Source organism: Vipera berus (assembly GCF_964194415.1).
Source record: "Vipera berus genome assembly, chromosome: 2".
NCBI classification, from domain to species: Eukaryota; Metazoa; Chordata; class Lepidosauria; order Squamata; family Viperidae; genus Vipera; species Vipera berus.
In genome coordinates, this window is record NC_138203.1 from 277,165,154 (window position 1) to 277,191,150 (window position 25,997).

The 25,997-nt window shown below is 44.0% G+C and overlaps 2 protein-coding genes across 9 annotated transcripts in view; both read left to right on the plus strand.

Annotated features, from left to right (window-relative positions):
• Positions 1-10,151, plus strand: part of LOC308664071 (uncharacterized protein) — a 60,256-nt gene extending 50,105 nt beyond the window's left edge. The window contains exon 5 of the mRNA XM_081321030.1: positions 6,944-10,151. Within this exon, the coding sequence (XP_081177156.1) occupies positions 6,944-8,997 (2,054 nt within the window). The 3' untranslated portion in view covers positions 8,998-10,151. The remainder of the gene's footprint in view (positions 1-6,943) is intronic.
• Positions 1-25,997, plus strand: part of LOC308664074 (zinc finger protein with KRAB and SCAN domains 5-like) — a 47,451-nt gene that overhangs the window by 15,993 nt on the left and 5,461 nt on the right. The window contains exons 1-6 of one of the 8 annotated variants that reach the window (XM_081321040.1): positions 13,443-13,919; positions 14,021-14,567; positions 14,831-14,948; positions 15,051-15,133; positions 15,867-15,993; positions 16,678-18,835. In XM_081321040.1, coding sequence (XP_081177166.1) covers positions 14,154-14,567; positions 14,831-14,948; positions 15,051-15,133; positions 15,867-15,993; positions 16,678-17,699 — 1,764 coding nt within the window. In that variant the 5' untranslated portion in view covers positions 13,443-13,919; positions 14,021-14,153 and the 3' untranslated portion in view covers positions 17,700-18,835. Of the gene's footprint in view, positions 1-395; positions 2,412-13,089; positions 13,193-13,442; positions 13,920-14,020; positions 14,568-14,830; positions 14,949-15,050; positions 15,134-15,866; positions 15,994-16,114; positions 16,271-16,677; positions 18,836-23,880; positions 23,953-24,767; positions 25,315-25,571; positions 25,690-25,793; positions 25,877-25,997 lie in introns of those variants that run through there. The other 7 variants (XM_081321035.1, XM_081321034.1, XM_081321037.1 and 4 more) reach the window with 7 other exon arrangements.

Consider the following 25,997-nt stretch of genomic DNA (forward strand, 5'->3'; position numbering starts at 1 on the left):
ATGGGAGTATCGGGAGACCCCCTACACAACTCGCGCGGCTGCATTCTGCACCAGTTGAAGCCTCTGAGTGGTCCTCAAGGGCAGCCCCTGTATTTTCTTCTGCCCACTCTAGGAAGAATTGGAGCCAGTGAGAAGTAGTGGGTTTAATGTCCAACTACCAATTGAACAAAAAAACCCACCTGTTTTAGTTAGCTACACTGAAAGGCATGCCAAATACTTCCAACTTGATCCAATATGCTTCAGTTGTGCCGTCAGCCAAAAGCTGTGAGATCTCATTCTGAATTCTGCAGAAAGATGCCATTTTGTTCATAGGATCTCTGCTTAATTTGTGAAAGAAAACTCTCAGATTATTCTTGGGATTATCTGTTAATTGGGAAACTTGTTTCCTTGTCCAGGATGTTGTGTCTTTGGAGGAAGTGGCCGTGTATTTCTCCGAAGAGGAGTGGTCTCAGCTGGATCCTGACCAAAAAGCACTCCATGGGGAAGTCATGCTGGAGAATTCCATGAATCTGACCTCTCTGGGTAAGAACCCCCATCTGTGCTCAGAAATGTAGAGAAGGAATGGGTGGTGGGATTAGATGTTATTTGTGATAGGAAAGTATCACTTTTTTTTTTTTATTGAAAAGTTTTAAAAATACAGTTTTCCTTTAAAAAACCCCCTTCCCCCTCCCTCCTCCCCTCCCTACCTCCCCCCTTCCCCCCCTCCCCCCCTCCCTCCTCCCCCCCACCTCCCCCCAACCCCCCTCCCCCCCCCCGGACTTCCCAGAGCTAAATACAAGGTATATATATATATATAAAAGCAATCATAAACAACCATATACTAACAACTATAAATTCTAAAATCCATCACTCTCTAACTTATATAGGATCAAACAAAACTTAGCATTATTAAATATATATAGAAGACAAAATAAAAAAAGAAAAAAGAAAACGAAAGAAGACTTATTCAAATGCTAGATAAAACTTCTTGACCCTATACTTATTCTGGATAAACTCAATCCATTTTCTCCATTCCATAATATAATGTTCTTGCGAGTAATCTTTCAAATAGGCCGAAATCTTCGCCATCTCAGCCAAGTCAGAAACCTTTAAAATCCACTCTTGTATAGTCGGCAGTTCCTCTTTCTTCCAATATTGACCTATCAAAAGTCTTGCTGCCGTAACTAAATTCAACATCAACTTAGAGTCCACAACTGTAGCGTCAACAATTATTCCCAACAAAAAAAATTGCGGACAAAACTTTATCCTCCGTTTAAAAATCTTCTGCATATTCCACCAGACTTTTATCCAAAAAGCCTTGACCTTTTTACATGTCCACCATATGTGAAAATATGTTGCCTCTTCATCACCACACCTCCAACATTTAGGCTGATAATTCGGATACATACTTGCAAGCTTTTTAGGATCTAGATGCCATCTATAAAACATTTTGTAAAAGTTCTCTCTTAGACTTTGAGCTTGAGTGAATTTTACATTCCTCACCCAGATCTTTTCCCACGTGTCCATTGTAATAACTTCCTGAATGTTTTGGGCCCATTTTATCATACAATCCTTAACAAGCTCTGTTTCTGAATCGATCTCTATCAATGCAAGATATATCCATTTAATATGTGCTGGTCCTTGATTTCTAATTTGCTTTATCAAATTTTCATCAGTCGTTGCAAATCCATTTTTTTGGTCTTCTTTCCACCTGGCCTGTAACTGAATATATTGAAACCAAGTCTGAACAACCTTCTCTTCTCGCAAGAAACTATATGATTTCAAGCACCAAATATTCCTTTCCAAACTTAAAATTTCCTTGTAAGTAGTCTCATCATGTTTGAAACCAGCATGTATATTTTCTATTGCGTGTTTTGGGATTGCCCACAATGGTATCTTGCTGCTTAACTTATGTCTATACTTCTTCCAAACTCTCAGCAATGCCTGTCTTAAAATATGCATCCTAAACACAGTATCTACCTTCTTATCATACAACAAATATGCATGCCAGCCAAACAACAAATCATGGCCCTCAAGATTTAATAACCTCGATTGTGTCAAATTAATCCAATCACTTATTCCTACTAGTGCAGCAGCTTCATAATATAATTTAAAATTAGGCATTTTAAGGCCACCTCTCTCACGAGTATCCTGCATAATCTTAAGTTTAACTCGTGGCTTTTTCCCTGCCCACACAAATTTATTGATACCACGCTGCCATTCCTCCAAGTTAGAGTCTTTCTTAAGAATCGGTATCATTTGAAATAAGAATAAAAATTTGGGCAGGACATTCATTTTCACTGCTGCAATCCGTCCCAACAAAGACAATTGCAATTTTTCCCAACTCTCCAGTTCTTTTTGAATTTTCCCCCATAACTTTTCATAATTATTTTTATATAGCTTTGTATTAGAGGGCGACAAAATCACCCCCAAATATTTAACCCTTTTAACAATCTCAAATCCAGTTAATCCTTCTAGGAGAGCCTTCTGCGAAGCTGTCATATTTCTAGCCAAAATTTTAGTTTTCTGTATATTTACTTTAAATCCAGAAACCTTCCCATATTGTGTTATTATCTCCATCAGGTCCACAACAGAGTTCTCTGGCTGGGTCACTGTAACAACCAGATCATCTGCAAATGCTCTCAATCTGTAATCCTGATCTCCAACTTGTATCCCCTTAATTTTTTCCGAATTCCGAATCTTAACCAATAATATCTCTAATGTTAATATAAATAACAAGGGCGATAGCGGACACCCTTGCCTTGTGCCCTTCTCAATATTACATACTGTTGTCAAACTATTGTTAACTATAATTCGGGCAGTTTGTTTTTGGTATAATGCCCTAATCGGTTGTAAAAATTTTTCCCCAAAATCCATTTTGTCTAAAACTTTCAACAAAAATTGCCAGTTCAATTGATCAAAAGCCTTTTCAGCATCTAAAAAGATTAGCGCAGCAGAGATCTGGTTGTGCCTTTCCAAAAACTCTAACACATCAACTATATGTCTCACATTAGTTTTCATTTGTCTTCCACTAATAAACCCCGTTTGGTCCCCATGAATCACCTGTTGCAGAACCCTCATCAGTCTATTAGCCAAAACCTTAGCAAATATCTTATAATCTGTATTTAAAAGCGATATCGGTCTGTAATTTTTAACTAAAGTAGCATCCTGGTCTTCCTTCGGAATCAAAGAGATAAAAGCTCTTCTCCAAGACGGGGGCACCTTTCCCCCCCTCTGGATTGTCTGGAACAGTTCCTTTAACGGTTTTATCATCTCTAATTGTAAGTTTTTATAATAGGCCGCAGTCAAGCCATCAGTGCCTGGTGCTTTATCCACCTTCAGTTCCTTAATAGCTGTAAAAATTTCTTCTTCTGTAATCAGTTGGTTAATCCCCTCTTTTTGTACTTGCGTAAGAACCGGGATGCTAGCCTTCTCCAAATACGTATCAATATCTTTTGCATTAATGTCCTCTTTAGTATATAATTTCGAATAAAAATCCACAAAGGCATCCTTAATAAGATTCTGTTGATACACAACCCTTCCTTTATACTCAATCTTATCTATATTAGATGCCCTTTGTTTTTTCCTCAGTCTATAAGCCAACCATCTGCCTGGCTTATTAGCATTGCAAAAAGTATTATGCCTAGCAAACCGCAGATTGGTCGCCACTTGATCAGCCATTAATTTATCAAATTGTCCTCGTAACAGTCTAATAGCCTCCTTGATCTTCACCTCCTCTGGGTTCAAAATCAAAGCCTTTTCTTTTTCCTTTATTTCATTCTCCAGTTCTTTCCTTCTAGTTTCCACTGCACGTCTATGTCTATTATTCATATATATCAACACCCCTCTCATATAGGCCTTGCTAGCATCCCAAACCATATCCATAGAGGTACCCTTATTCATATTCATCTCAAAAAAATCCTTCATCCGCTGTTTGCATTCTTCCACATTTCTCTGATTTCTAAACAAATTCTCATTTACGCGCCATGAGCGTCTATCTCCTCTTTCCTTATCAATCTCCAACCACACTGGACTGTGATCAGAGATAATTCTTGCGCAGATTTTCACCTTTTTAGTTCTCAAAAGAAGATCATTAGTCAACAAAATAAAATCAATCCTCGAAAAAGATTGGTGTCTATCAGAGTAAAATGTATAATCCTTCTCCCGCAAATGTCTCTCACGCCAAATATCTCGCAATTCCAGGTCATCCTTCATTTCAAAAAAAGATTTAGGCAGTCTAGCGTGACTTGGAATGCGTTTAAAGGCTCCAGCCTTATCCAACTGTACATCCATAACTCCATTCCAGTCCCCCATAAAAATAAAGGATTTATAATCCAACTGGGTAAGCTTTGTATGAAGTAAACTAAAAAAGTCAGCTTGTTGTTGATTTGGAGCATATAATCCAACTAAAAGCGTCTTTTTACCTTCTAACAACAGCTCGATCATAACATATCTTCCATGCTTATCTGCTTCAATTAGGTCCGCTGTTAAGGCACTTTTAACATAAACAACCACTCCATTTTTCTTATTCTCTGCAGAAGCAACAAATTGCGTACCCAGCCTCGAGTTCAATAAATACTTTTGATCCAAAACTCTAATATGCGTTTCTTGCAGGCATATAACATCTATCTTAAATTGTTTTAAATATTGAAAAACTTTCTTCCTCTTCTGTGGTGAGTTTAGTCCATTAACATTCCAGGTTAAAAATTTAGTTGCCATGTATATCCCTGAAAAGCTCTTGGACCACAGCTTTGATAGGACTGGTTACTTTAGGCCGTGCTCCTCCCACAGCTTGGCTATGAATGCGTTGTGAAGAATCTGAAGACTTTTGCTGATCTTGTTCTTTTATTTTCTTTACTCGTTTTAAAGCAGCACGCGTCACTCTTTGCTCTCTAGGATCATCCAAAGAGATTATAGCTTGATCTCCTCCAGCACCATTTTCCTCTGTTTCCTCCTCTTGTTGTTCTTCTTCTCCAGATCCCTTTCCAGCTTCCAGGAGCGTTAATGGGGTTGCTTTTAAGACATTATTGTAGAAATCACGTGCTTGTTTCACAGTAATCAGCCTATACCTATTACCATCATACATCACCATCAGCCCCTCTGGAATCTCCCATCTGAACCTTATATCTCTTTGTTTGAGCTCTTGCACAAGAAATGTATAGTCCTTTCTTCCCCTTAAAACCCTTGGAGGAATTTCTTTTAAAACCAAGACTTCTTGTTCAGCAATCACAACCTTAGCATCATAGGCAGCTTGTATAACTTGATCTCTAATTTCTCTTTTTGCAAAATAAACCACCACATCTCTAGGCAACTTTCTCTGTCTGGCAATCCATGAATTCACCCGAAACACTTTATCCATAGCTGCTCTTATTTCAGATGCTGGCTGGTTCAATACCCCTTCGAGAGCCTCAGAGATCAGCTGCTTTAAATCTTCTTTAACATTCTCTTTTAAGCCTCTAATTCTGACAGCAAACTGCATCTGGTAATATTGGGCATGGCTTAACTCCCTTTCCAACTTGCCTCTTTCAATTTCATTCTCCCGTGCTTTTACTTCTAGTATAGCATTCCTTTGAGCCAAATCATCCACTTTTTCATCTAAATCTTCCACACATTCCGCCACTTTATGCACTGAAGTCAAAATGTCTACCTTCATCACGCTGTACTTCTGTTCCATCCTCTCTTCCATTCTTTCCTCAAATTTCTCCAATTTCTCCTCCATCTGTGCAAATTTATCAGCAATTGATTGATTAATTGATTCCAAAAGTACCTGGGCATGTTTATCCAAGGCATCTCGCAAATCCTTCGATGTCAGCACTTCAGGAGGGTGCAATGCCTGTAGTGATGATTGTTGCACCGGCGAGGATCCTCCACTCCGAAGAGTTTTAGAGGGAGGTTTAGCCGCCATCTTTTAATCCTCAATTATGACGCACTTTCAATTAAAGTTTAAAAAGTCCAACAAGTTAGAGAGTACAGTAAAATAGTCCTCTTCACCTTTTCCTCTTGTACCGCTCTGCCTGCTCCTTTAAATCATAGTCCTTTCTTCAGGCAGGGATGGTTCGCAGACGCCTGGCTCTGCTCCAGGAAGTTCGGAGCAGAGACGACGGCCAGCTGGGAGCAACCCAGGCTTCGGGGGAGTTCAATCCTTCAGCCGCCCAAGCTCAAAGCTCAGGCGGCCTCGGAGAACTCTACCCCTACCTGGGGCCTCACCCCCTCCTCTTCTCCCGAGGAGGGGGCTTCAATTTCGCCCGAACAGCTGATCGGCGCTGTTTCGGGCGAAAAAACAAACAGCTGAGCCGCGGGCAGCCAGGGGAGGCTGTCTTCGGCGCCGCGCCGCCAGCGGAAGTCCAGGAAAGTATCACTTTTTATTTATATCCTGCCTTTGTTAGTTTTTGCTCAGGGTAGTAGACACACCCAGTACTCCTCCTCCTCCTTCCTATTTTTCCCCAAACAATAATGCTGTGTCATGGGTTGAGCCGAGAGAGACTGGCCCAAAGTCATCCAGCCAGCATTCGCACTTAAGGAACTAGAACTCCCAGTCACCCAGTTTGTAGTCTGGTGCGTTAACCATTGGACCAACTGTCTGAGATGTGCCCACTTGTGTTCTGAGTTTGGCATCATTCCAAGTTGAGGGTGGGGAGCTTTTGCCATCCAGAAATTTTATTGACTTTCAAAGATTCTGTTTGACAGACAAGTGGAGATGAGGTTTTTCACTGAAGTTGGGCAGCTGGTGGGTATGTTGCTGTCCCAGCATTATAACAGTGTCCAATAGCACTTGGGGAGTTTGTAGCCCCATGGAATTGTCCCAGGTCATTAAATAGGCTGACACACACGGTTGGTCAAAGTTTAGGACAAGGTTTTGCTTACTTTCATTCTGAGGTCATCCAGTTTTGATGACCTAAATTTCAAAAGAAAAGATTTGGTCATTCCCCTACTCTTGCTACAGTTTTCATTTTTCTTTTTCAAGGCTTTAACGGGCAAGAGAATAAGAATTGCAAGGAGGAATGCCAAGCGATCCATCTGACAGAGAGAAAAGAGAACTTTACAGATCAAGTTCAACCAAAGAGTAATGAAACAAAGCCATCACAAAGCGGAATTAAATGCATGGAGTCTGGAAAGAGCTTTAATAAATCTGCTAATCTTATTTCCCATAAAAAGACAACACATTCAGAAGAGAAACAATATACCTGCATGGAATGTGGAAAGATCTTCCATGATAGTTACCGTCTCAGAACTCATGAAAGGAATCACACAGGAGAACGGCCTTATAAATGCATGGAGTGTGGAAAGACCTATACTTGTACCAGTCATCTTAATTATCACAAGAAGATCCACACAGGAGAGAGGCCATATCAATGCATGGAGTGTGGAAAGACCTTTACTTCTAGTAGCACTCTTAATGACCACAAGAGGATCCACACAGGTGAGAAGCCATATCAGTGCATGGAGTGTGGAAAGACCTTTACTTGTAGCGGCACTCTTAGTAACCACAAGAGGGTCCACACAGGAGAGAAGCCATATCAGTGCATGGAGTGTGGAAAGGCCTTTACTTGTAGCAGTCATCTTAATTCTCACAAGAAGATCCACACAGGAGAGAAGCCATATCAATGTGTGGAGTGTGGAAAGAGCTTTAATAAATCTGCTAATCTTATTTCCCATAAAAAGACACATTCAGAAGAGAAACAATATACTTGCAAGGAATGTGGAAAGACCTTCCGTGATAATCACTGTCTTAGAACTCATGAAAGGAATCACACAGGAGAACGGCCTTATAAATGCATGGAGTGTGGAAAGACCTTTACTTGTAGCAGTACCCTTAATTCCCACAAGAGGATCCACACAGGCGAGAAGCCATACCAATGCATGGAGTGTGGAAAGGCCTTTATTTATAGCAGTCGTCTTAATACCCACAAGAGGATCCACACAGGCGAGAAGCCATACCAATGCATGGAGTGTGGAAAGGCCTTTATTTATAGCAGTCGTCTTAATACCCACAAGAGGATCCACACAGGAGAGAAGCCATATCAATGCATGGAGTGTGGAAAGACCTTTCATCGTAGCAGTAATCTTATTTCCCACAAGAGGATCCACATAGGAGAGATGCCATATAAATGTGTGGAATGTGGAAAGGGCTTTAGGTGGAATTGTGATCTCACCTCTCATGAAAAGGTCCACACAGGAGATAAGCCATATCAATGCATGGAGTGTGGAAAGACCTTTCATCGTAGCAGTAATCTTAGTTCCCACAAGAGGATCCACACAGGAGAGAAGCCATATCAATGCATGGAGTGTGGAAAGACCTTTACTTCTAGTAGCACTCTTAATGACCACAAGAGGATCCACACAGGTGAGAAGCCATATCAGTGCATGGAGTGTGGAAAGACCTTTACTTGTAGCGGCACTCTTAGTAACCACAAGAGGGTCCACACAGGAGAGAAGCCATATCAGTGCATGGAGTGTGGAAAGGCCTTTACTTGTAGCAGTCATCTTAATTCTCACAAGAAGATCCACACAGGAGAGAAGCCATATCAATGTGTGGAGTGTGGAAAGAGCTTTAATAAATCTGGTAATCTTATTTCCCATAAAAAGACACATTCAGGAGAGAAACAATATACTTGCAAGGAATGTGGAAAGACCTTCCGTGATAATCACCGTCTTAGAACTCATGAAAGGAATCACACAGGAGAACGGCCTTATAAATGCATGGAGTGTGGAAAGACCTTTACTTGTAGCAGTACCCTTAATTCCCACAAGAGGATCCACACAGGCGAGAAGCCATACCAATGCATGGAGTGTGGAAAGGCCTTTATTTATAGCAGTCGTCTTAATACCCACAAGAGGATCCACACAGGAGAGAAGCCATATCAATGCATGGAGTGTGGAAAGACCTTTCATTGTAGCAGTAATCTTAGTTCCCACAAGAGGATCCACATAGGAGAGATGCCATATAAATGTGTGGAATGTGGAAAGGGCTTTAGGTGGAATTGTGATCTCACGTCTCATAAAAAGATCCACAAATGAGAGAAGCCATATCAGTGCATGGAATGTGGAAAGGGCTTGATTCAGAACTGGAGTCTCATTTCTCATAAAAGGATCCATATGGGGAAGAACCCATATGAATGAATGCATGGCGTGTGGAAAGAGCTTTGCGAGAAATTACACTGTTACTTGTCATAGAAAGATCCACATCTAGGCAAAGCCATGTCAATACAGGAAATGTGGGAAGAGCTTCAATAGAAATACAGGTAGTCCTCGGCTTATGACTGCAATTGATCCCAAAATTTCTGTTGCTAAGCAAGACAGCTGTTACCCCTCGTGACAGGTTCTTTTGGGTTGCCTTGGGACTTCCCTGGTCTCCTGGAGGGTAATGCCTCTGATTTGCGCTGAGGGTCTTTTGAGCGGCATTCTGCGGTGCGGTGACCTTCTCTCCCACATTTGAAACAGCCTGTTGATTTCTTAGCCGCAGATGGTGGTTTCGCTGGCTCGCGTGTTTGCTCGGGTGGTGGGCGGGCCCATGGTTTTTCCCAGCAGTCCCTTTTTAGTAGATCTATCTCTGCCTCCTCTGCCAGGACATACCAGTCATTGAGATGGTGTGGGTCTCCTCGAGGCCATCAAGCATCATATAGATCGTAGTTTACCCCTTCTTTGAAATGGCTAAGGCGGATGTCTTCCAGCCAGTTCAGCTTGCTGGCAATGGCCCAGAATTCTTGTGTGTATTCAGTAACTGGCCGTCTGCCCTCCCTCACCAGTTTGATTCTCTCCTGGGCCTTATGATCAGCCAAAGGGTCCTTAAACCGCCTCCTCAGGGATGACATGAATCGGTTGAAGAATGATAAATATCAAACGTTAAATTTAAATGTTAATGGAAATTAAAACTGAAAAATTTATTAGGTCATTGATTGCCTAAAAGATTGTATGTTAAAACAACTAGAATATGTGTAAACTAAAAACTATGGATATATGTAAGAAAGATATTTTCTATGTGATTGATAAGATAAAACTTGTCTTTTAATTTACAAATAGACAGTAAATATGAAGGGAAAAAGAGAGGAAATGTTTATGGTAACAAACTGAAATCTGTACTAATGATATCTGTATGTAATTGAATACTACTACTTAGCCACCACGTTACTTTTCTAATATGTGAATGTAATATTAGAAAATCAATAAAATTTGTAAAAAAAAAAAGAATTTAACTGTTGAAAGGTTTCAACATTCTGTCTAAGAAAGGTGTCCCTTCCGATTTTTTTTAAAGATTTACAGAGAAGGACATGGCAAGCCATGTCTTGTATGCACATTCTAAATACAGACCTTCTCACAATGCAGTTTTGGGCGAAAACGTCGTAGAAGCAACATTTTGAAAGATGGTCAATCCAACCCTCTAACTTAGCACCTTCCCGATGGTTTAGTTGTTCAGGAAGATGTAGGTGTGAGGATGTAAATGTGAGGATGTGGCTTTTTCAAAGGAAAATACCAGGGACTAGTCCTGGACTATCTTGCTTATCCAACTCACCTTTGTGATAGCTCAGGATGGCCCCATTCCACTGTGGGTGGCCACTATTTCAGATCATTTATATATCCTAGCAGACTTTCATCTTATTGGGTTACATAACATTATATTTTGCCTGTGCCCCCCCAAATGTTGCAGTGGAGATATTTGATCAAAGAAAAGGAGTTACCTGTGGTGGCCAGGACTGGATAAGGGCATTGAGGAGCAAGTAGCTGGATGTTATCAATGTCAGAGATCCAGCCAGAACAGACACATGCTCCAGTGCACAGGTGGGAGGCCACTCACAACCCATGGTCCAGGATTCACATAGATTACGCCGGACCATTCCAGGGAGAAATATTTTTAGTGGTCGTAGATAGCTACTCGAGGTGGTGCCTGTGAAAAGGATGACATCTGCCAAGACCATACAGGAGCTGAGGGGGCTCATGGGTTACCTGATGTAATTGTATCTGATAATGGCCCTCAATTCACATCCACCGAATTTCAAGACTTCCTCAAGGCCAACTTGATTAGACACACAACGGCTTCACCCTTCCACCCATCCAGTAATGGTTTGGCTGAGAGGAACATAAGATCTACAAAGGATGCACCGCGGAGGATCATTGTTGGCGATTGGCATCAGAGACTGGCTCAATTCTTGGTGCATCACTCCCTGCACAGCGACGGGTAAGAGCCCAGCGGAGATGCACTGGGGAAGGAGGCTGATAACCAAACTGGACAGACTTCATCCAGATAGAGTGGTCGCGGAAGCAGAACAGGCCAACACAGCCAGGACATTGGCCATAGGGGATCTAGTGTGGACCAGGAACTATGGCAGGGGGGAGAAGTGGATGGAGGGAGCGGTAGTGGACAAAACAGGACCCTTATCTTATATCATTGAGGGGGAAGGGGGCAGGCAGGTCAGAAGACATATCGACCAGCTGAGGAACCGGGCACCAGAGAACCGTTCCCAGGAACAACAAGAAGGCCTTACACAACAGCCCAAGGCTCGGAGTATTGAGCCACTACCAGTATGTCCACCTGAACCACCACCAGTATGTCCACAATCGTCAGAAGCTCAGGCAGTGAAGCCAGTTGCACATCACCCAGGAAGAAGGCCAACAACAACAACACGCGGTTCAATGACAACGGAAGCAAAAAATGACGCAGTACCAGCGGGACTTACCTCAGTCAAATCTACCTCAGAGCAGTCGCGGGAAGGAAACCAGGCAATGCCGAGAGAAGCAACTCAAGGGTGCGAAGTTGGGTCGGAAAGGCAACCGGGAAGGTACCCGGCCAAGACTCACAAAACCCCAGCTTACCTGAGGGATTATGTGGAAAAGTAAAAGTAGGAGTTAGAAAAATTGTAGTGTAGTATTGTTCACGTTGGGGGGAGAGGGGTGTTGTGTATGCCACCCCCATACCTGGTGACATGGGTCAGGCGACCGATTGGTCTATCTGTCTGGCGGGGAAAAAAGGACACTGGGTTGGGTGTCACCTGTCTGGCGGGAAAATAGAGCCAGTGGATTGGCTTTCTGCGTGGATGTGGAAAAGCTATAAGAGGGCACCTGGGGGGAAAGATTCCAGTTCCATCTTGTATTCAATAAAGAGATAAACCCTGACTGTTGTCTCCTGGTTCTTACACGTGGCACGCACGACAGAACAGGCACCAAGCATAAGGAACAACATCTCATTAACTCTTACAATGCTGTAATCACCAGACTGAGGTGGCCAGCAAGCAATAAGGCCATGCTGATTAATAGTTGCCCATGCCCAGGGGTGGGCAACCTTGGCTCTTTTATGACTCATGGACTTCAACTCCCACAATTCCTGAGCCAGCCATACTGAGGGGAAAGGGAGAATTTCCAAGCTGAGCCATGGTGGTTCAGGAATTCTGGGAGTTGAAGTCCATGAGTCATAAAAGAGCCAAGGTTGCCTATCCCTGCGCATGCCTATAGTTTTTTGTGGTCTAGTGGTTTTCACATTTACCTCACAGGCAAAAGGCTCAAAACCAGGCAGAAACGCATCTTTTTCTCAGCATCAGAGCCACTTCTCGCTCAGAGAAAGGGCAGGAAAAGGCTTCATCCCTAAGACAAGCAAGAGCCCCATACCATTTTCTCTTTTATTGGGGAGGGAATGAATGAGGGGAGGCTGATTTCAAGCCACCGATCAAGGAAGGCTGGTCATCCCAAGTGAGTGGAGAATAAAGCCTGACTTGAGTTTCAGCTCCCAGAATTCTGAACATGAGGGAAAAGGGAGGGTTTCCCATCCACAACATGGGAGGAGGAGGAGGAGAACTCCTGAGGTGCATGCAGAGCAATTAGGTTTTTTGATAATTTCTGAGGCTGCTCTTGAGGATGGTGTATAGATGACACCATCATATCTAGAAAGGCAAGAGGTTAGACAAACCCAATCCCACGCCCGTCATCCGTCGCCCACTTCGGGGCCCTTGCAGGATCCCCTGGCATTGCGCAGAGCGTCCACCAGGGGTCTCCCTCGGCAGCGGTTGGAAGGGAAGGGCAGTCGCCTTCCGGAGGGAACTGAGCATGCGCCTGGCTCTTCCGCCATGTGAAGGCAGATTCGTACTTGCCGGAAAGGCTGGAAGCGCCTCTGCTTTTTCTCCCGTGTCCGATTCTGCTCCCCTTCGCTGCGTCCCTTAGGCTGAGCCAGCGGGCCAAGAGGCCGTGAGGAATCCCCGCACGGGGGGCGATCCAGACGTGACTCAGTGTGAGTGGAGGGGGAGGAGGGGGCTTTCCTCTGATGCTGGAGGCGGGCGTGGAGTATTGAAAGCTTCATTGAGTTCCTCTTGTTGGGTTGTACACAAGGCTACAGTTCCACGTGTCAAGAGTTGAGTGCGAGGTGTGTAAGGACTGGAACTCGGTTTCCTCGTTTCCCTCCTTGCCTCACTATCCGTTGGTGGCTCTGCCGGTGCATTGGATGGTGGTTTGTTAATTCTGGCTTCTGGAGTTCACCCAGGACAGGGGAAGGGAACCTCGGCTCTTTTAGGACTCAAGGACTTCAACTCCCAGAATTCCTGAGCCAGCTATGAGCCATAAAAGAGCCGAGGTTGCCTTCCCCTGACCCAGGGGTTTGGGCCACGAGGTTAATGGGGTTCTGCTGCCTTATGTTTTACTAGAAATTCAAATGTTGATTAACCTCCTTGCTAAATCGATTTAGATAGGCACTCACGTGAATTTTCTTGTGACTGGAGACGTTTATAATTTGGATTGTGCAAAGGGTAGTTCTTTCTAGGCAGCAACAGAAACGATTTGATATAATGAATCTGCTTCCAGAAACAGAAACCCAAAACATATTTTAAATGTATTCATCTAATATTTTGATTCCTTGGATGTTGAGCAAGAAGTTGAGCAAGAAGAGAAGAGTGCTACAGAACTTTCCCCAAACAAATGAGTCTGTCTGATAAGATTCCCGCCCCCCATCTTCCCAGACATTGGTGGGTTCATAAGACTTTTGTTGATTTGTTTATTTATGGAGAAGGATGCTCAGTATTCAAATTTGTCACCATGTTGCAACCCCCTGTGTTTTGCTTTTCAGATACATAAGCTGGTTCCACTGGAGACTGAAGTATCTTGTGAGGGAAGAGGCCTGAATGGCATTAGGAGAATTGAACAGACCCCTTGTGATTAGGAAGACCTGGGGAAATTAGTCCATTTTGGTGCTGCATTAGATGGAGGGAGAAAGCCCAGCAGATTCAAGAGTTGGAAAAGGCACTGCAGCTGCTCTGCCTTGGAGCTGTGGGAAGAATGGGGCAAATCCTGGGCAGAAGAGCCAAGAAGAGGAAGCCAACAGTTCAGAGGTCCAATGCTGTCACTTCAGAGTAGTGCAGTTCCAGGAGGGAAGAGGTCCCCGAGATGTTTGCAGTCATCTTCACCGCCTTTGCTGTCAGTGGCTGCAGCCAGAAAGACACACAAAGGCCCAGATGCTGGACCTGGTGCTCCTGGAGCAGTTCCTGGCTGTCCTTCCCCCAGAGATGGAGAAATGGGTGCGAGAGTGTGGAGTGGAAACCAGTTCCCAGGCGGTGGCGCTGGCCGAAGGCTTCTTGCTGAGCCAGGAATCTGAGAAGATGCAAGGAGAGTTGCAGGTGTGAGAATGTAATTATGTCAGTTCCAAAGAGAATCTTTCTGAATTTGTCAATGTGTCTCTGGTAGAATTTTCTGGGATTATGAACTCCTAAGACCCATTGTTCTATTCTTCTTCCAGAGGATGCATTTGGGACAATTCTTGGATTCTCACTTTTCAGCTTAATCTATGGACATTGGGGTCTGTTATGTTGCGTGTTCAATCCTGATAATTCATTTCTCTCTCTGCACTCTTCCCTTCTTTCTCGTGTCACGTTTTGTCCAGAAGTCCTTGCAAGCTATCACTGAGTATCCCCAGGGGTGGAAAGATTCATCCAAATCCTCCCAGGAGCTGTTATTCAGGAAGAACTTCCAGAAAGGTCAAAGTCAGGACACCACACTAGGTAACCGAAGTTCTTTTCATGTGATGTGAGGTTTGGACATCCAGCTGATTGTTTTGTTCATCTTGAGTGAAATCTCTGCTTCCACTGTTTTCTATCTCACAGATAATAGAAAGCTGTCCTTAGTGTTTTTAGAACCACCTTCTCTTTGTGGTGGACCTGAAAGAGTGGCTGAACCTCTGCCTCAGGTAGGAGGAGAAATATCGGAAAGGTCCATGAACCTTGGATGGGTTTAATTTTACAGTATTCTGTATAATATTCAATGTGTAAAGTTGCTGCTTCTAATGTATAATGTTGCTCTTTCCAAGCAAGACAAATTTTAGATCATATCATTGAAAATTCACACTTGGCTTAACTTAACTCTCCCTTCTGATAAATTTTCTCTGCCCTCCTGCTTCAGGCTGAGATTTCATTTTCCAGATGTTGTCTTGAACAGAGATCTTCTTTTCTATCTCCCAGGGTCATTCTCACATACCATTACAAGCTCTCCCAACACTCCTACGAAGGTGTGGAGCTGGGGGGAAGAATTTGTTCCCTCAGTTGATAAAGCAGTCCATAGGCAAAAAATCAGATGGATTTCCCCTGTATTTCCTTCTGCCCACTCTAGGAAGAATTGGAGCCAGTGAGAAGTAGTGGGTTTAATACCCAACTACCAATTGAGCAAAAACCCTGTTTTTGTTGGCCACACCAATTGAGCAAAAAACCTGTTTTTGTTGGCTACACTGAAAGGCATTCCAAATACTTCCAACTTGATCCAATGTGCTTCAGTTGTGCCGTCAGCCAAAAGCTGTGAGATCTCATTCTGAATTCTGCAGAAAGATGCCCGTTGTGTTCATAGGATTCCTCTGCTTAATTTGTGAAAGAAAACTCAGATTATTCTTGGGATCATCTGTTAATTGGGAAACTTGTTTCCCTGTCCAGGATGTTGTGTCTTTGGAGGAAGTGGCCGTGTATTTCTCCGAAGAGGAGTGGTCTCAGCTGGATCCTGACCAAAAAGCACTCCATGAGGAAGTCATGCTGGAGAATTCCAGGAATCTGGCTTCTCTGGGTAAGAACCCCCATCTGTGCTCAGAAATGTACAGAAGGAATGGGTGGGGGGCTTAGATGTTATTTTTGATAGGAAAATATCACTTTTTATTTATATCCCACCTTTGTTATTTTTTTCTCAGGGCGGTAGACACACCCAGTACTACTCCTCCTCCTTCCTATTTTTCCCCTAACAACAATGCTGTGTCATGAGACAGACTGGCCCAAAGTCAGCCAGCCAGCATTCGTGCTTAAGGCAGAACTAGAACTCCCAGTCATGCAGTTTCTAGTCTGGTGCCTTCACCATTGGACCAAACTGTCTGAGATGTGCCCACTTGTGTTCTGAGTTTGGCATCATTCCAGGTTGAGGGTGGGGGAGCTTTTGCCATCCAGAAATTTTATTGACGTTCAAAGATTCTGTCTGACAGACAAGTGGAGATGAGGTTTTTCACTGAGGTTGGGGAGTTGGTTGGTATGTTGCTGTCCCAGCATTATAACAGTGTCCAATAGCAACTTGGGGAGTTTGTGGCCCCGTGGAATTGTCCCAGGTCATTAAACAGGCTGACACACACGGTTGGTCAAAGTTTAGGACAAGGTTTTGCTTACTTTCATTCGGAGGTCATCCAGTTTTGATGACTTAAATTTCAAAAGAAAAGATTTGGTCATTCCCCTAGTCTTGCTACAGTTTTCATTTTTCTTTTTCAAGGCTTTAACGGGCAAGAGAATAAGAATTGCAAGGAGGAATGCCAAGCGATCCATCTGAGAGAGAGAAAAGACAGCTTTACAGATCAAGTGCAACCAAAGAGTAATGAAACAAAGCCATCACAAAGTGGAGTTGAAGAAGGCTTTCCTCCGGTCAGTTTGCTTCCTAACCCTAGAAGTACCGATACGGAAGAAGAACCTTATAAATGCATGGAGTCTGGAAAGAGCTTTAATAAATCTGCTAATCTTATTTCCCATAAAAAGACACATTCAGAAGAGAAACGATATGTCTGCAAGGAATGTGGAGAGATCTTCCGTGATAGTTACTGTCTCATAACTCATGAAAGGAATCACACAGGAGAACGGCCTTATAAATGCATGGAGTGTGGAAAGACCTTTAGTTATGTCAGTCATCTTAAATACCACAGGAGGGTCCACACAGGAGAGAAGCCATATCAATGCATGGATTGTGGAAAGGCCTTTACGTGTAGCAGCAGTCTTACTAAGCACAAGATGATCCACACAGGGGAGAAGCCATTTCAATGCATGGAGTGTGGAAAGGGCTTTAGTCAGAATTCGTATCTCACTTGTCATAAAAGGATCCACACAGGAGAGAAGCCATATCAATGCATGGATTGTGGAAAGACCTTTACGTGTAGCAGCACTCTTAATAAGCACAAGAGGATCCACATATGGGAGAAGCCATATCAATGCATGGAGTGTGGAAAGAGCTTTAGTAAGAAGTTGAGTTCTCATAAATGGATCCACACAGGCGAGAAGCCATATGAGTGCACGGAGTGTGGAAAGGCCATTATTTATAGCAGTAGTCTTAATACCCACAAGAGGATCCACACAGGAGAGAAGCCATATCAGTGCATGGAGTGTGGAAAGGCCTTTACTTGTAGCAGTCATCTTTATTCCCACAAGAGGATCCACATTGGAGAGATGCCATATAAATGTGTGGAATGTGGAAAGGGCTTTAGGTGGAATTGTGATCTCACTGCTCATAAAAAGATCCACACATGAGAGAAGCCATATCAATGCATGGAGTGTGGAAAGGGCTTCATTCAGAACTGGAGTCTCATTTCTCATAAAAGGATCCATATGGGGAAGAAACCATATGAATGAATACATTGTGTGTGGAAAGAGCTTTGTGAGAAATTACACTCTTTTTTTCAATTTTATTAAATACACATTTAAAAACAAAAATGGATATGATTCAACTTCCCTAGCTACAACACTACTATTAGTATTATCAGTGCTTTTTTTGTAAAAGAAAAAGGTGCCGGAACTCACACATGTCACACATGTTAGTAATGACTTACAAAGCCCTACATGGCATGGGTCCGGATTACCTACGGCAACACCTGCGGCCGGCGTCAACCTCCCTCCGTCCAGTGTGCTCCCACAGAGAGGGCCTCCTCAGGGTGCCTCCGATCAAAGAATGTCGATTGGTGGCCCCCAGGGGGAGAGCGTTCTCTGTGGGCGCGCCAGACCTATGGAACCGCTTGCCGGTTGAGCTCCGGATGGCCCCCGACCTTCGGTCTTTCCGGCGCGATCTAAAAACGTATCTATTTGAGCAATCTGACCTGGTCTGATGGGTTAGGGTTGGGGTTTTAATACGTCTTAATTATTGTTTTAACCTTGGGCATTTATTTAATCGCTTTTAACTTTTGTATCCTGTTTTGTATTTATTTATTTATTTTTTTATTTTAATTCCATTTATATCCCGCCCTTCTCCGAAGACTCAGGGCGGCTTACAAGCTTAGCAGTAGCCTTCATTCTATGTATATGCCTGCTTATTAGGGCTTTCACACACCCCCCCAAGCGGCATTATTACAAAGTCAGCTTAATTGCCCCCAACAATCTGGGTCCTCATTTTACCTACCTCGGAAGGATGGAAGGCTGAGTCAACCTTGAGCCTGGTGGGATGCGAACCTGCACTAATTGCAGGCAGCTGGTGTTACTTAAGGAGGCATTATTGCCCTGTACACCGCCCTGAGACTTTCGGGAGAAGGGCGGTATAAAAATATAATAAATAAATAAATAAAAAATAAATACATACATACATACATACATACATACATACATACATACATACAACCCACCTTGCCTACCCTACAAGGTTCCATCCAAAAAAGGTGCTGGAACTCCGTTCTGAGCGTTCTATGAGGAAAAAAAGCCCTGAGTATTATCTTATGTTACAGAAAGAAATAACAGAAACCTAAAATACAATCTATAACAGGACAAAGTATAAAAAACTACATATGAGATCTGTTGGGTTTTTTAGTACACTGTCATTCACTCCTCAGCGTTATATTTACGTATCTTTCAGTTATTTCCATTATATAGATGCTAATAAAAAATCCTTACATTATCAACCAATGAAACAATGTTCATGTTAGCGGTCCTCCTTAACTCTAACCAATTGTACAAATTTTGCCAAATTTCATAATACTCCGTTTCGTTCTTATTTTTGATCTCTAGGGTTAACCTGTCCATTTCAGTGCAGGATAAAATTTTATTATTTCTTCTTCAGTGGGTGTTTCCTTTCTTTTCCATTTTTGGGCATATGCCAGTCTTGCTGCGGTTAAGATATGGACTAATAAGTAGAGAGATGCTTTACTGAGATTATCGTTAATAATCCCCAATACAAAGATTTCTGGTTTACACTCTTACTTGACATAGAAAGATCTAGGCGAAGCCATGTCAATACAGGAAATGTGGGAAGAGCTTCAATAGAAATACAAGTAGTCCTCGGCTTATGACTGCAATTGATCCTAAAATTTCTGTTGCTAAGCAAGACAGTTGTTACCCCTCATGGCAGGTTCTTTTGGGTTGCCTTGGGACTTCCCTGGTCTCCTGGAGGGTGATGCCTCTGATTTGTGCTGAGGGGCTTTTGTGAGGCATTCTGCTTCGTGGTGACCCTCCCTCCCACATTTGAAACAGCCTGTTGATTTCTTAGCCATGGACAGTGGTTTCGCTGGCTCACGTGTTTGCTCGGGTGGTGGGCGGGCCCATGGTTTTCGCCAGCAGTCCCTTTTTAGTAGATCTATCTCTGCCTCCTCTGCCAGGACATACCAGTTATCGAGATGGTGTGGGTCTCCTCGAGGCAGTCAAGCATCATATAGATCATAGTTTAGCCCGTCTTTGAAATGGCTAATGCGGATGTCTTCCAGCCAGTTCATCTTGCTGGCAATGGCCCGGAATTCTTCTGTGTATTCAGCCACTGGCTGTCTGCCCTCCCTCACCATTTTGATTCTCTCCTGGGCCTTACGATCAGCCAAAGGGACCTCAAACTGCCTCCTGAAGGATGACAGGAATCGGTTGAAGTTGTTGAGTTCTGGGGCGTTGGAGTCATGCAAGTTCACCACCCAGTCTGTGGCCGGTCTGTCCAGGGCGGATTGCATGATGCGGATGCCGGCTTTGTCACTGGGGATGTCCCGTCCATATTCTTCCATATAGCTGAGGACGTGTTAGGAAAAACCCCAAGCGTGGTGGCTCTCCCCTGAATTTCGCTTCCAGGGGTGGTAGTCTCTGAATGGATCCGTGTCTGCGCAGCGGGTGGTATTGCCCCCCATCCTGATCCCCGTCTGTGGTTCGGCAGGGGGTGGGTGCTGCTGAGGCGGCAGCTCCTGGTCCAGTGGACGGCCCTGGTGTTGCAGGTTCCGGATCCTTCCCACTGTCCAGTTGTGGCCTCAGGCACTGCTGTGGCTGCGGTATTGAGGTTTCTCCTCTCTTAGTGAGCTAAGGGTTTTCTTCATCAGGTCAATAGCTTTCTCTAGGATCCACTCCTCTTCACTGACGTGCAGGGAGCTCTCCATCTCTTACCTCCATTTTGCTTGGTGGCCCTCCCGCCTCAGGATCACTTTCCTTGATGCCTTTTCCCACTTGCTTTTCCTTCCAACGCCCATTGACCACTGTGGTTTGCGGTCACGCGTCTCCACCACCTCTTCCCCGGAGGAATATGACGCTTCAGCCTCTGATCGTTGGTGGGGTTTTGTTCAGGGGGAAGTTCCCTTTCCATGGGGCTTTCCTTGTCCCTTGCCTCGTAGTTAGACATTGTATTTTTTGCAAAGTCCCCCGGTAAGGCTCTCCCTTCCAGGTTGACTCTTAATGCAGATCCTGTCTAATGTTAGAACCCACCCCAATCCACATCTTAGGAAAGAAGAACTCTTGGGAGACAGGATTGTCCAAACAGGAACTTTTACTAAAACATGGTTGACAGTGGATAATCCGGACAGGATCTGGAAACTGTGTTGCAGATCAATACTTTTAAAGTGACCCCGAGTAAAAATCCCTCCCCTCAGACCATTTGGTCAGTTTCGGATCAGTCGAGTTCTATGTGTCAAAACCCCTTGTGGGAAAAAAGAAACATCAGTACATTTACAACATTGTTACTTCCTCCCCTTCACATTCCAGTTGGAGATACAAGCCAGAATCCCACCCCTCTTTCTTTGTTCTTCTTAGTTCAAAGGTTTTCTTCCCTGGTCTTTGTGATGGCCTCCAGGCAGGCTGAATAAACAACCTTGGGTCTATAGGGATGGCCAATTAACATCTTCTCTTCCCCTCCTTGGGAATGGCAGAGTCTAGTAAGGGGGTGAGATTTAGGTTTGCACAGATAGGGAGTTAGGAATGGAATATAAATGGATTCTGACAGATATCATATCCTTAATTTGTTGACATAGAGGGTGAGAAGTTAAATAGATGGGATGTGTATTTTGAATATTAAGATTTTGTGAGGAATGGTGATAGATGAATTGGGAGTATATTAAAAATCTTGGGAATGATAAATATCAAACGTTAAATTTAAATGTTAGTGGAAATTAAAACTGAAAAATCTATTAGGTCATTGATTGCCTAAAAGATTGTATGTTAAAACAACTAGAATATGTGTAAACTAAAAACTATGGATATATGTAAAAGATATTTTCTATGTGATTGATAAGATAAAACTTGTCTTTTAATTTACAAATAGACAGTAAATACGAAGGGAAAAAGAGAGGAAATGTTTATGGTAACAAACTGAAATCTGTACTAATGATATCTGTATGTAATTGAATACTACTCAGCCACTACGTTGCTTTTCAAATATGTGTCTGAAATTGTGCTTCCCCCGTTGAGCTCTGGAAGGGCACCAAGCATAAGGAACAACATCTCATTAACTCTTACAATGCTGTAATCTCCAGAGTGAGGTGGCCGGCGAGCGATAAGGCCATGCTGATTTATAGTTGCCCATGCCCAGGGGTGGGCAACCTTGGCTCTTTTATGATTTGTGGACTTCAACTCCCAGAATTCCTCAGCCAGCCATGCTGAGGCAAAGGCAGAGTTTCCAAGCTGAGCCATGCTGGCTCAGGAATTCTGGGAGTTGAAGTCCATGAGTCATAAAACAGGCAAGGTTGCTAACCCCTGCCCATGCCTATCGTTTTTTGTGGTCTAGTGGTTTTCACATTTACCTCACATGGAAAAGGCTCAAAACTAGGCAGAAACGCATCTTTTTCTCAGCATCAGAGCCATTTCTCGCTCAAAGAAAGGGCAGGAAAAGGCTTCATCCCTAAGACAAGCAAGAGCCCCATTCCAATTTTTATTTTATTGGGGTGGGAATGAATGAGGAGAGGCTGATTTCAAGCTACCGTTCAAGGAAGGCTGGTCATCCCAAGCGAGTGGAGAATAACGCCTGACTTGAGTTCCAGCTCCCAGAATTCTGAACGTGAGGGAAACGGAGGGTTTCCCATTCGTGGCCTGCCTGAATCACCTTAAACATGGGAGGAGGAGGAGGGGATCTCCTGAGGTGCATGCAGAACAACTAAGGGTTTTGCTAATTTCTGAGGCTGCTCTTGAGGAAAATGACTTTTGAGCTTCAACAAAGATTTCCTCAGTGTTCACAATTCACACATAGTTCCCAGAAATTAAGAAGAGGAAGCTCTAAAACTGCAATCATATTTTGTCCCATGAGGGGCTTGCCACCTGGAGCTTGGCTGATCCGGAACTGACCGAATAAACTGAGGGGTGGAGTTTGCTTGGGGACACTTTAAAAATGTTGATCTGTGAGGGGATTCTTCAGATCCTGTATATCGGGGGTGTCAAACTGCCGGCCCACGGGCCGGAGCGTCATGGAGAAACCGCGCCCATCCCATTTTCGGCAATGGGAAAAAGTTCCAATATGTCGTGCGACGTAACGTGACGTCGCAAGTTTGACATGCCTGCTGTATATTATACCCTCTATCATCTATATTTTAGTAAATGTTCCTGCTTGGATAATCTTGTCTCCAAGAGTCTTTCTTTCTTAAGTTGTGGATTGAAGTGGGTTCTGAAATTGGGTTACATAAGACATTATATTTTGCCCCTCCCCCCAAATGTTGCAGTGGGGATATTTGGTCAAAAATAATTTTTCAAAAGCCAAGACTGAACCAACAGTCAGAATGTTTGAAATTGTGCTTCCCCTGTCCTTCACTCTACCAGCTGAGCTCTGGAAGGGCACCAAGCATAAGGAACAGCATTTCATTAACTCTTACAATGCTGTAATCACCAGACTGAGGTGGCCGGCGAGCGATAAGGCCATGCTGATTTATAGTTGCCCATGTCCAGGGGTGGGCAACCTTGGTTCTTTTATGACTCGTGGACTTCAACTCCCAGAATTCCTGAGCCAGCCATTCTGAGGGGAAAGCTGAGCCATGCTGGCTCATGAAGTCCACGAGTCAGAAAAGCCAATTCAGCTCCCAGAATTCTTAACATGAGGGAAAAGGGAGGGTTTCCCATCCATAGCCTGCCTTACACGGGAGGAGGAGGAGGAGGAGGAGAACAACTAAGGGTTTTGCTAATTTCCGAGGCTGCTCTTGAGGAAAATGACTTTTGAGCTTCAACGAAGTTTTCCTCAGTGTTCAGAAATCACACGCAATTTCCAGAAATTAAGAAGAGGAAGCTCTAAACCTACAATCATATTTAGAAAGGCAAGACGTTAGAGAGACCCAATCCCACACCCATTATCCCTGGCCCCCTTCGGCGCCCTTGCAGGATCCCCTGGCATAGCGCAGAGCGTCCACCAGGGGTCTCCCTCCGCAGCGGTTGGAAGGGATGGGCAGTCCCCTTCCGGAGGGAACTGAGCATGCGCCTCGCTTTTCCGCCATCTCGAGGCATTTTCGTACTTGCGGGAAAGGCTGGGATCGCTTTTCTGCCGTGTCCGATTCTGCTCCCCTTCGCTGCGGCCCTTAGGCTGAGCCAGCGGGCCAAGAGGCCGTGAGGAATCCCCGCACGGGGGGCGATCCAGACGTGACTCAGAGTGAGTGGAGGGGGAGGAGGGGGCTTTCCTCTGATGCTGGAGGCGGGCGTGGAGTATGCAAAGCTTCATTGAGTTCCTCTTCTTGTGTTGTACACAAGGCTACAGTTCCACGTGTAAATAGTTGAGTGCGAGGTTTGTAAGGACTGGAACTCGGTTTCCTCCTTTCCCTCCTTTCCTCACTATCCGTTGGTGGCTCTGCCGGCGGCGGTGCATTGGATGGTGGTTTGTTAATTCTGGCTTCTGGAGTTCACCCAGGACAGGGGAAGGGAACCTCGGCTCTTTTAGGACTCAAGGACTTCAACTCCCAGAATTCCTGAGCCAGCTATGAGCCATAAAAGAGCCGAGGTTGCCTTCCCCTGACCCAGGAATTTGGGCCACGAGGTTAATGGGGTTCTGCTGCCTTATGTTTTACTAGAAATTCAAATGTTGATTAACCTTCTAGCTAAATCGATTTAGATAGGCACTCACGTGAATTTTCCTGTAATTTGGATTGTGAAAAGGGTAGTTCTTTCTAGGCAGCAACAGAAACGATTTGATATAAATATTCTGTTTCCAGAAACAGAAACCCAAAACGTATTTTAAATGTATTTATTTGGTATTTTAATTCCTTGATAGAAGTTGAGTAAGAAGAGAAGTGTGCTAAGAACTTTCCCCAAACATAAATCTGTCTAATAAGATTCCCCCCCCACCCCCTGTCTTCCCAGACATTGGTGGGTTCATAAGAATTTCTTTTGTTCTTTTGTTTATTTATGGAGGAGAATGCTCAGTATTCAAATTTGTCACCCTGTTGCAACCCCCTGTGTTTTGCTTTTCAGATACCTAAGGTGGTTCCTCTGGAGACTGAAGTGTCTTGTGAGGGAAGAGGCCTCAATGGCATTTGGAGATTTGGACAGACCCCTTGTGATTAGGAAGACCTGGGGAGATCAGTCCATTTTGGTGCTGGATTAGATGGAGGGAGAAAGCCCAGCAGATTCAAGAGTTGGAAAAGGCGCTGCAGCTGCTCTGCCTTGGAGCTGTGGGAAGAATGGGGCAAATCCTGGGCAGAAGAGCCAAGAAGAGGAAGCCAACAGTTCAGAGGTCCAATGCTGTCACTTCAGAGTAGTGCAGTTTCAGGAGGGAAGAGGTCCCCGAGATGTTTGCAGTCATCTTCACCGTCTTTGCTGTCAGTGGCTGCAGCCAGAAAGACACACAAAGGCCCAGATGCTGGACCTGGTGCTCCTGGAGCAGTTCCTGGCTTTCCTTCCCCCAGAGATGGAGAAATGGGTGCGGGAGTGTGGAGTGGAAACCAGTTCCCAGGCGGTGGCCCTGGCCGAAGGCTTCTTGCTGAGCCAGGAATCTGAGAAGATGCAAGAAGAGTTGCAGGTGTGAGAATGTAATTATGTCAGTTCCAAAGAGAATCTTTCTGAATTTGTCAATGTGTCTCTGGTAGAATTTTCTGGGATTATGAACTCCTAAGACCCATTGTTCTATTCTTCTTCCAGAGGATGCCTTTGGGGCAATTCTTGGATTCTCACTTTTCAGGTTAATCTATGGACATTGGGGTTTGTTAGGTTGCGTGTTCAATCCTGATAATTCATTTCTGTCTCTGTCCCTTCTTTCTCGTGTCACGTCTTGTCCAGAAATCCTTGCAAGCTATCACTGAGTATCCCCAGGGGTGGAAAGATTCATCCAAATCCTCCCAGGAGCTGTTATTCAGGGAGAGCTTCCAGAAAGGTGAAAGTCAGGACACCACACTAGGTAACCGAAGTTCTTTTCATGTGATGTGAGGTTTGGACATCCAGGTGATTGTTTTGTTCATCTTGAGTGAAATCTCTCTGCTTCCACTGTTTTCTATCTCACAGATAATAGAAAGCTGTCCTTAGTGTTTTTAGAACCACCTTCTCTTTGTGGTGGAGTTGAAAGAGTGGCTGAACCTCTGCCTCAGGTAGGAGGAGAAATATCGGAAAGGTCCATGAACCTTGGATGGGTTTAATTTTATTCTGTATAATATTAAATGTGTAATGTTGCTGTTTCTAATGTATAATGTTGCTCTTTCCAAGCAAGAC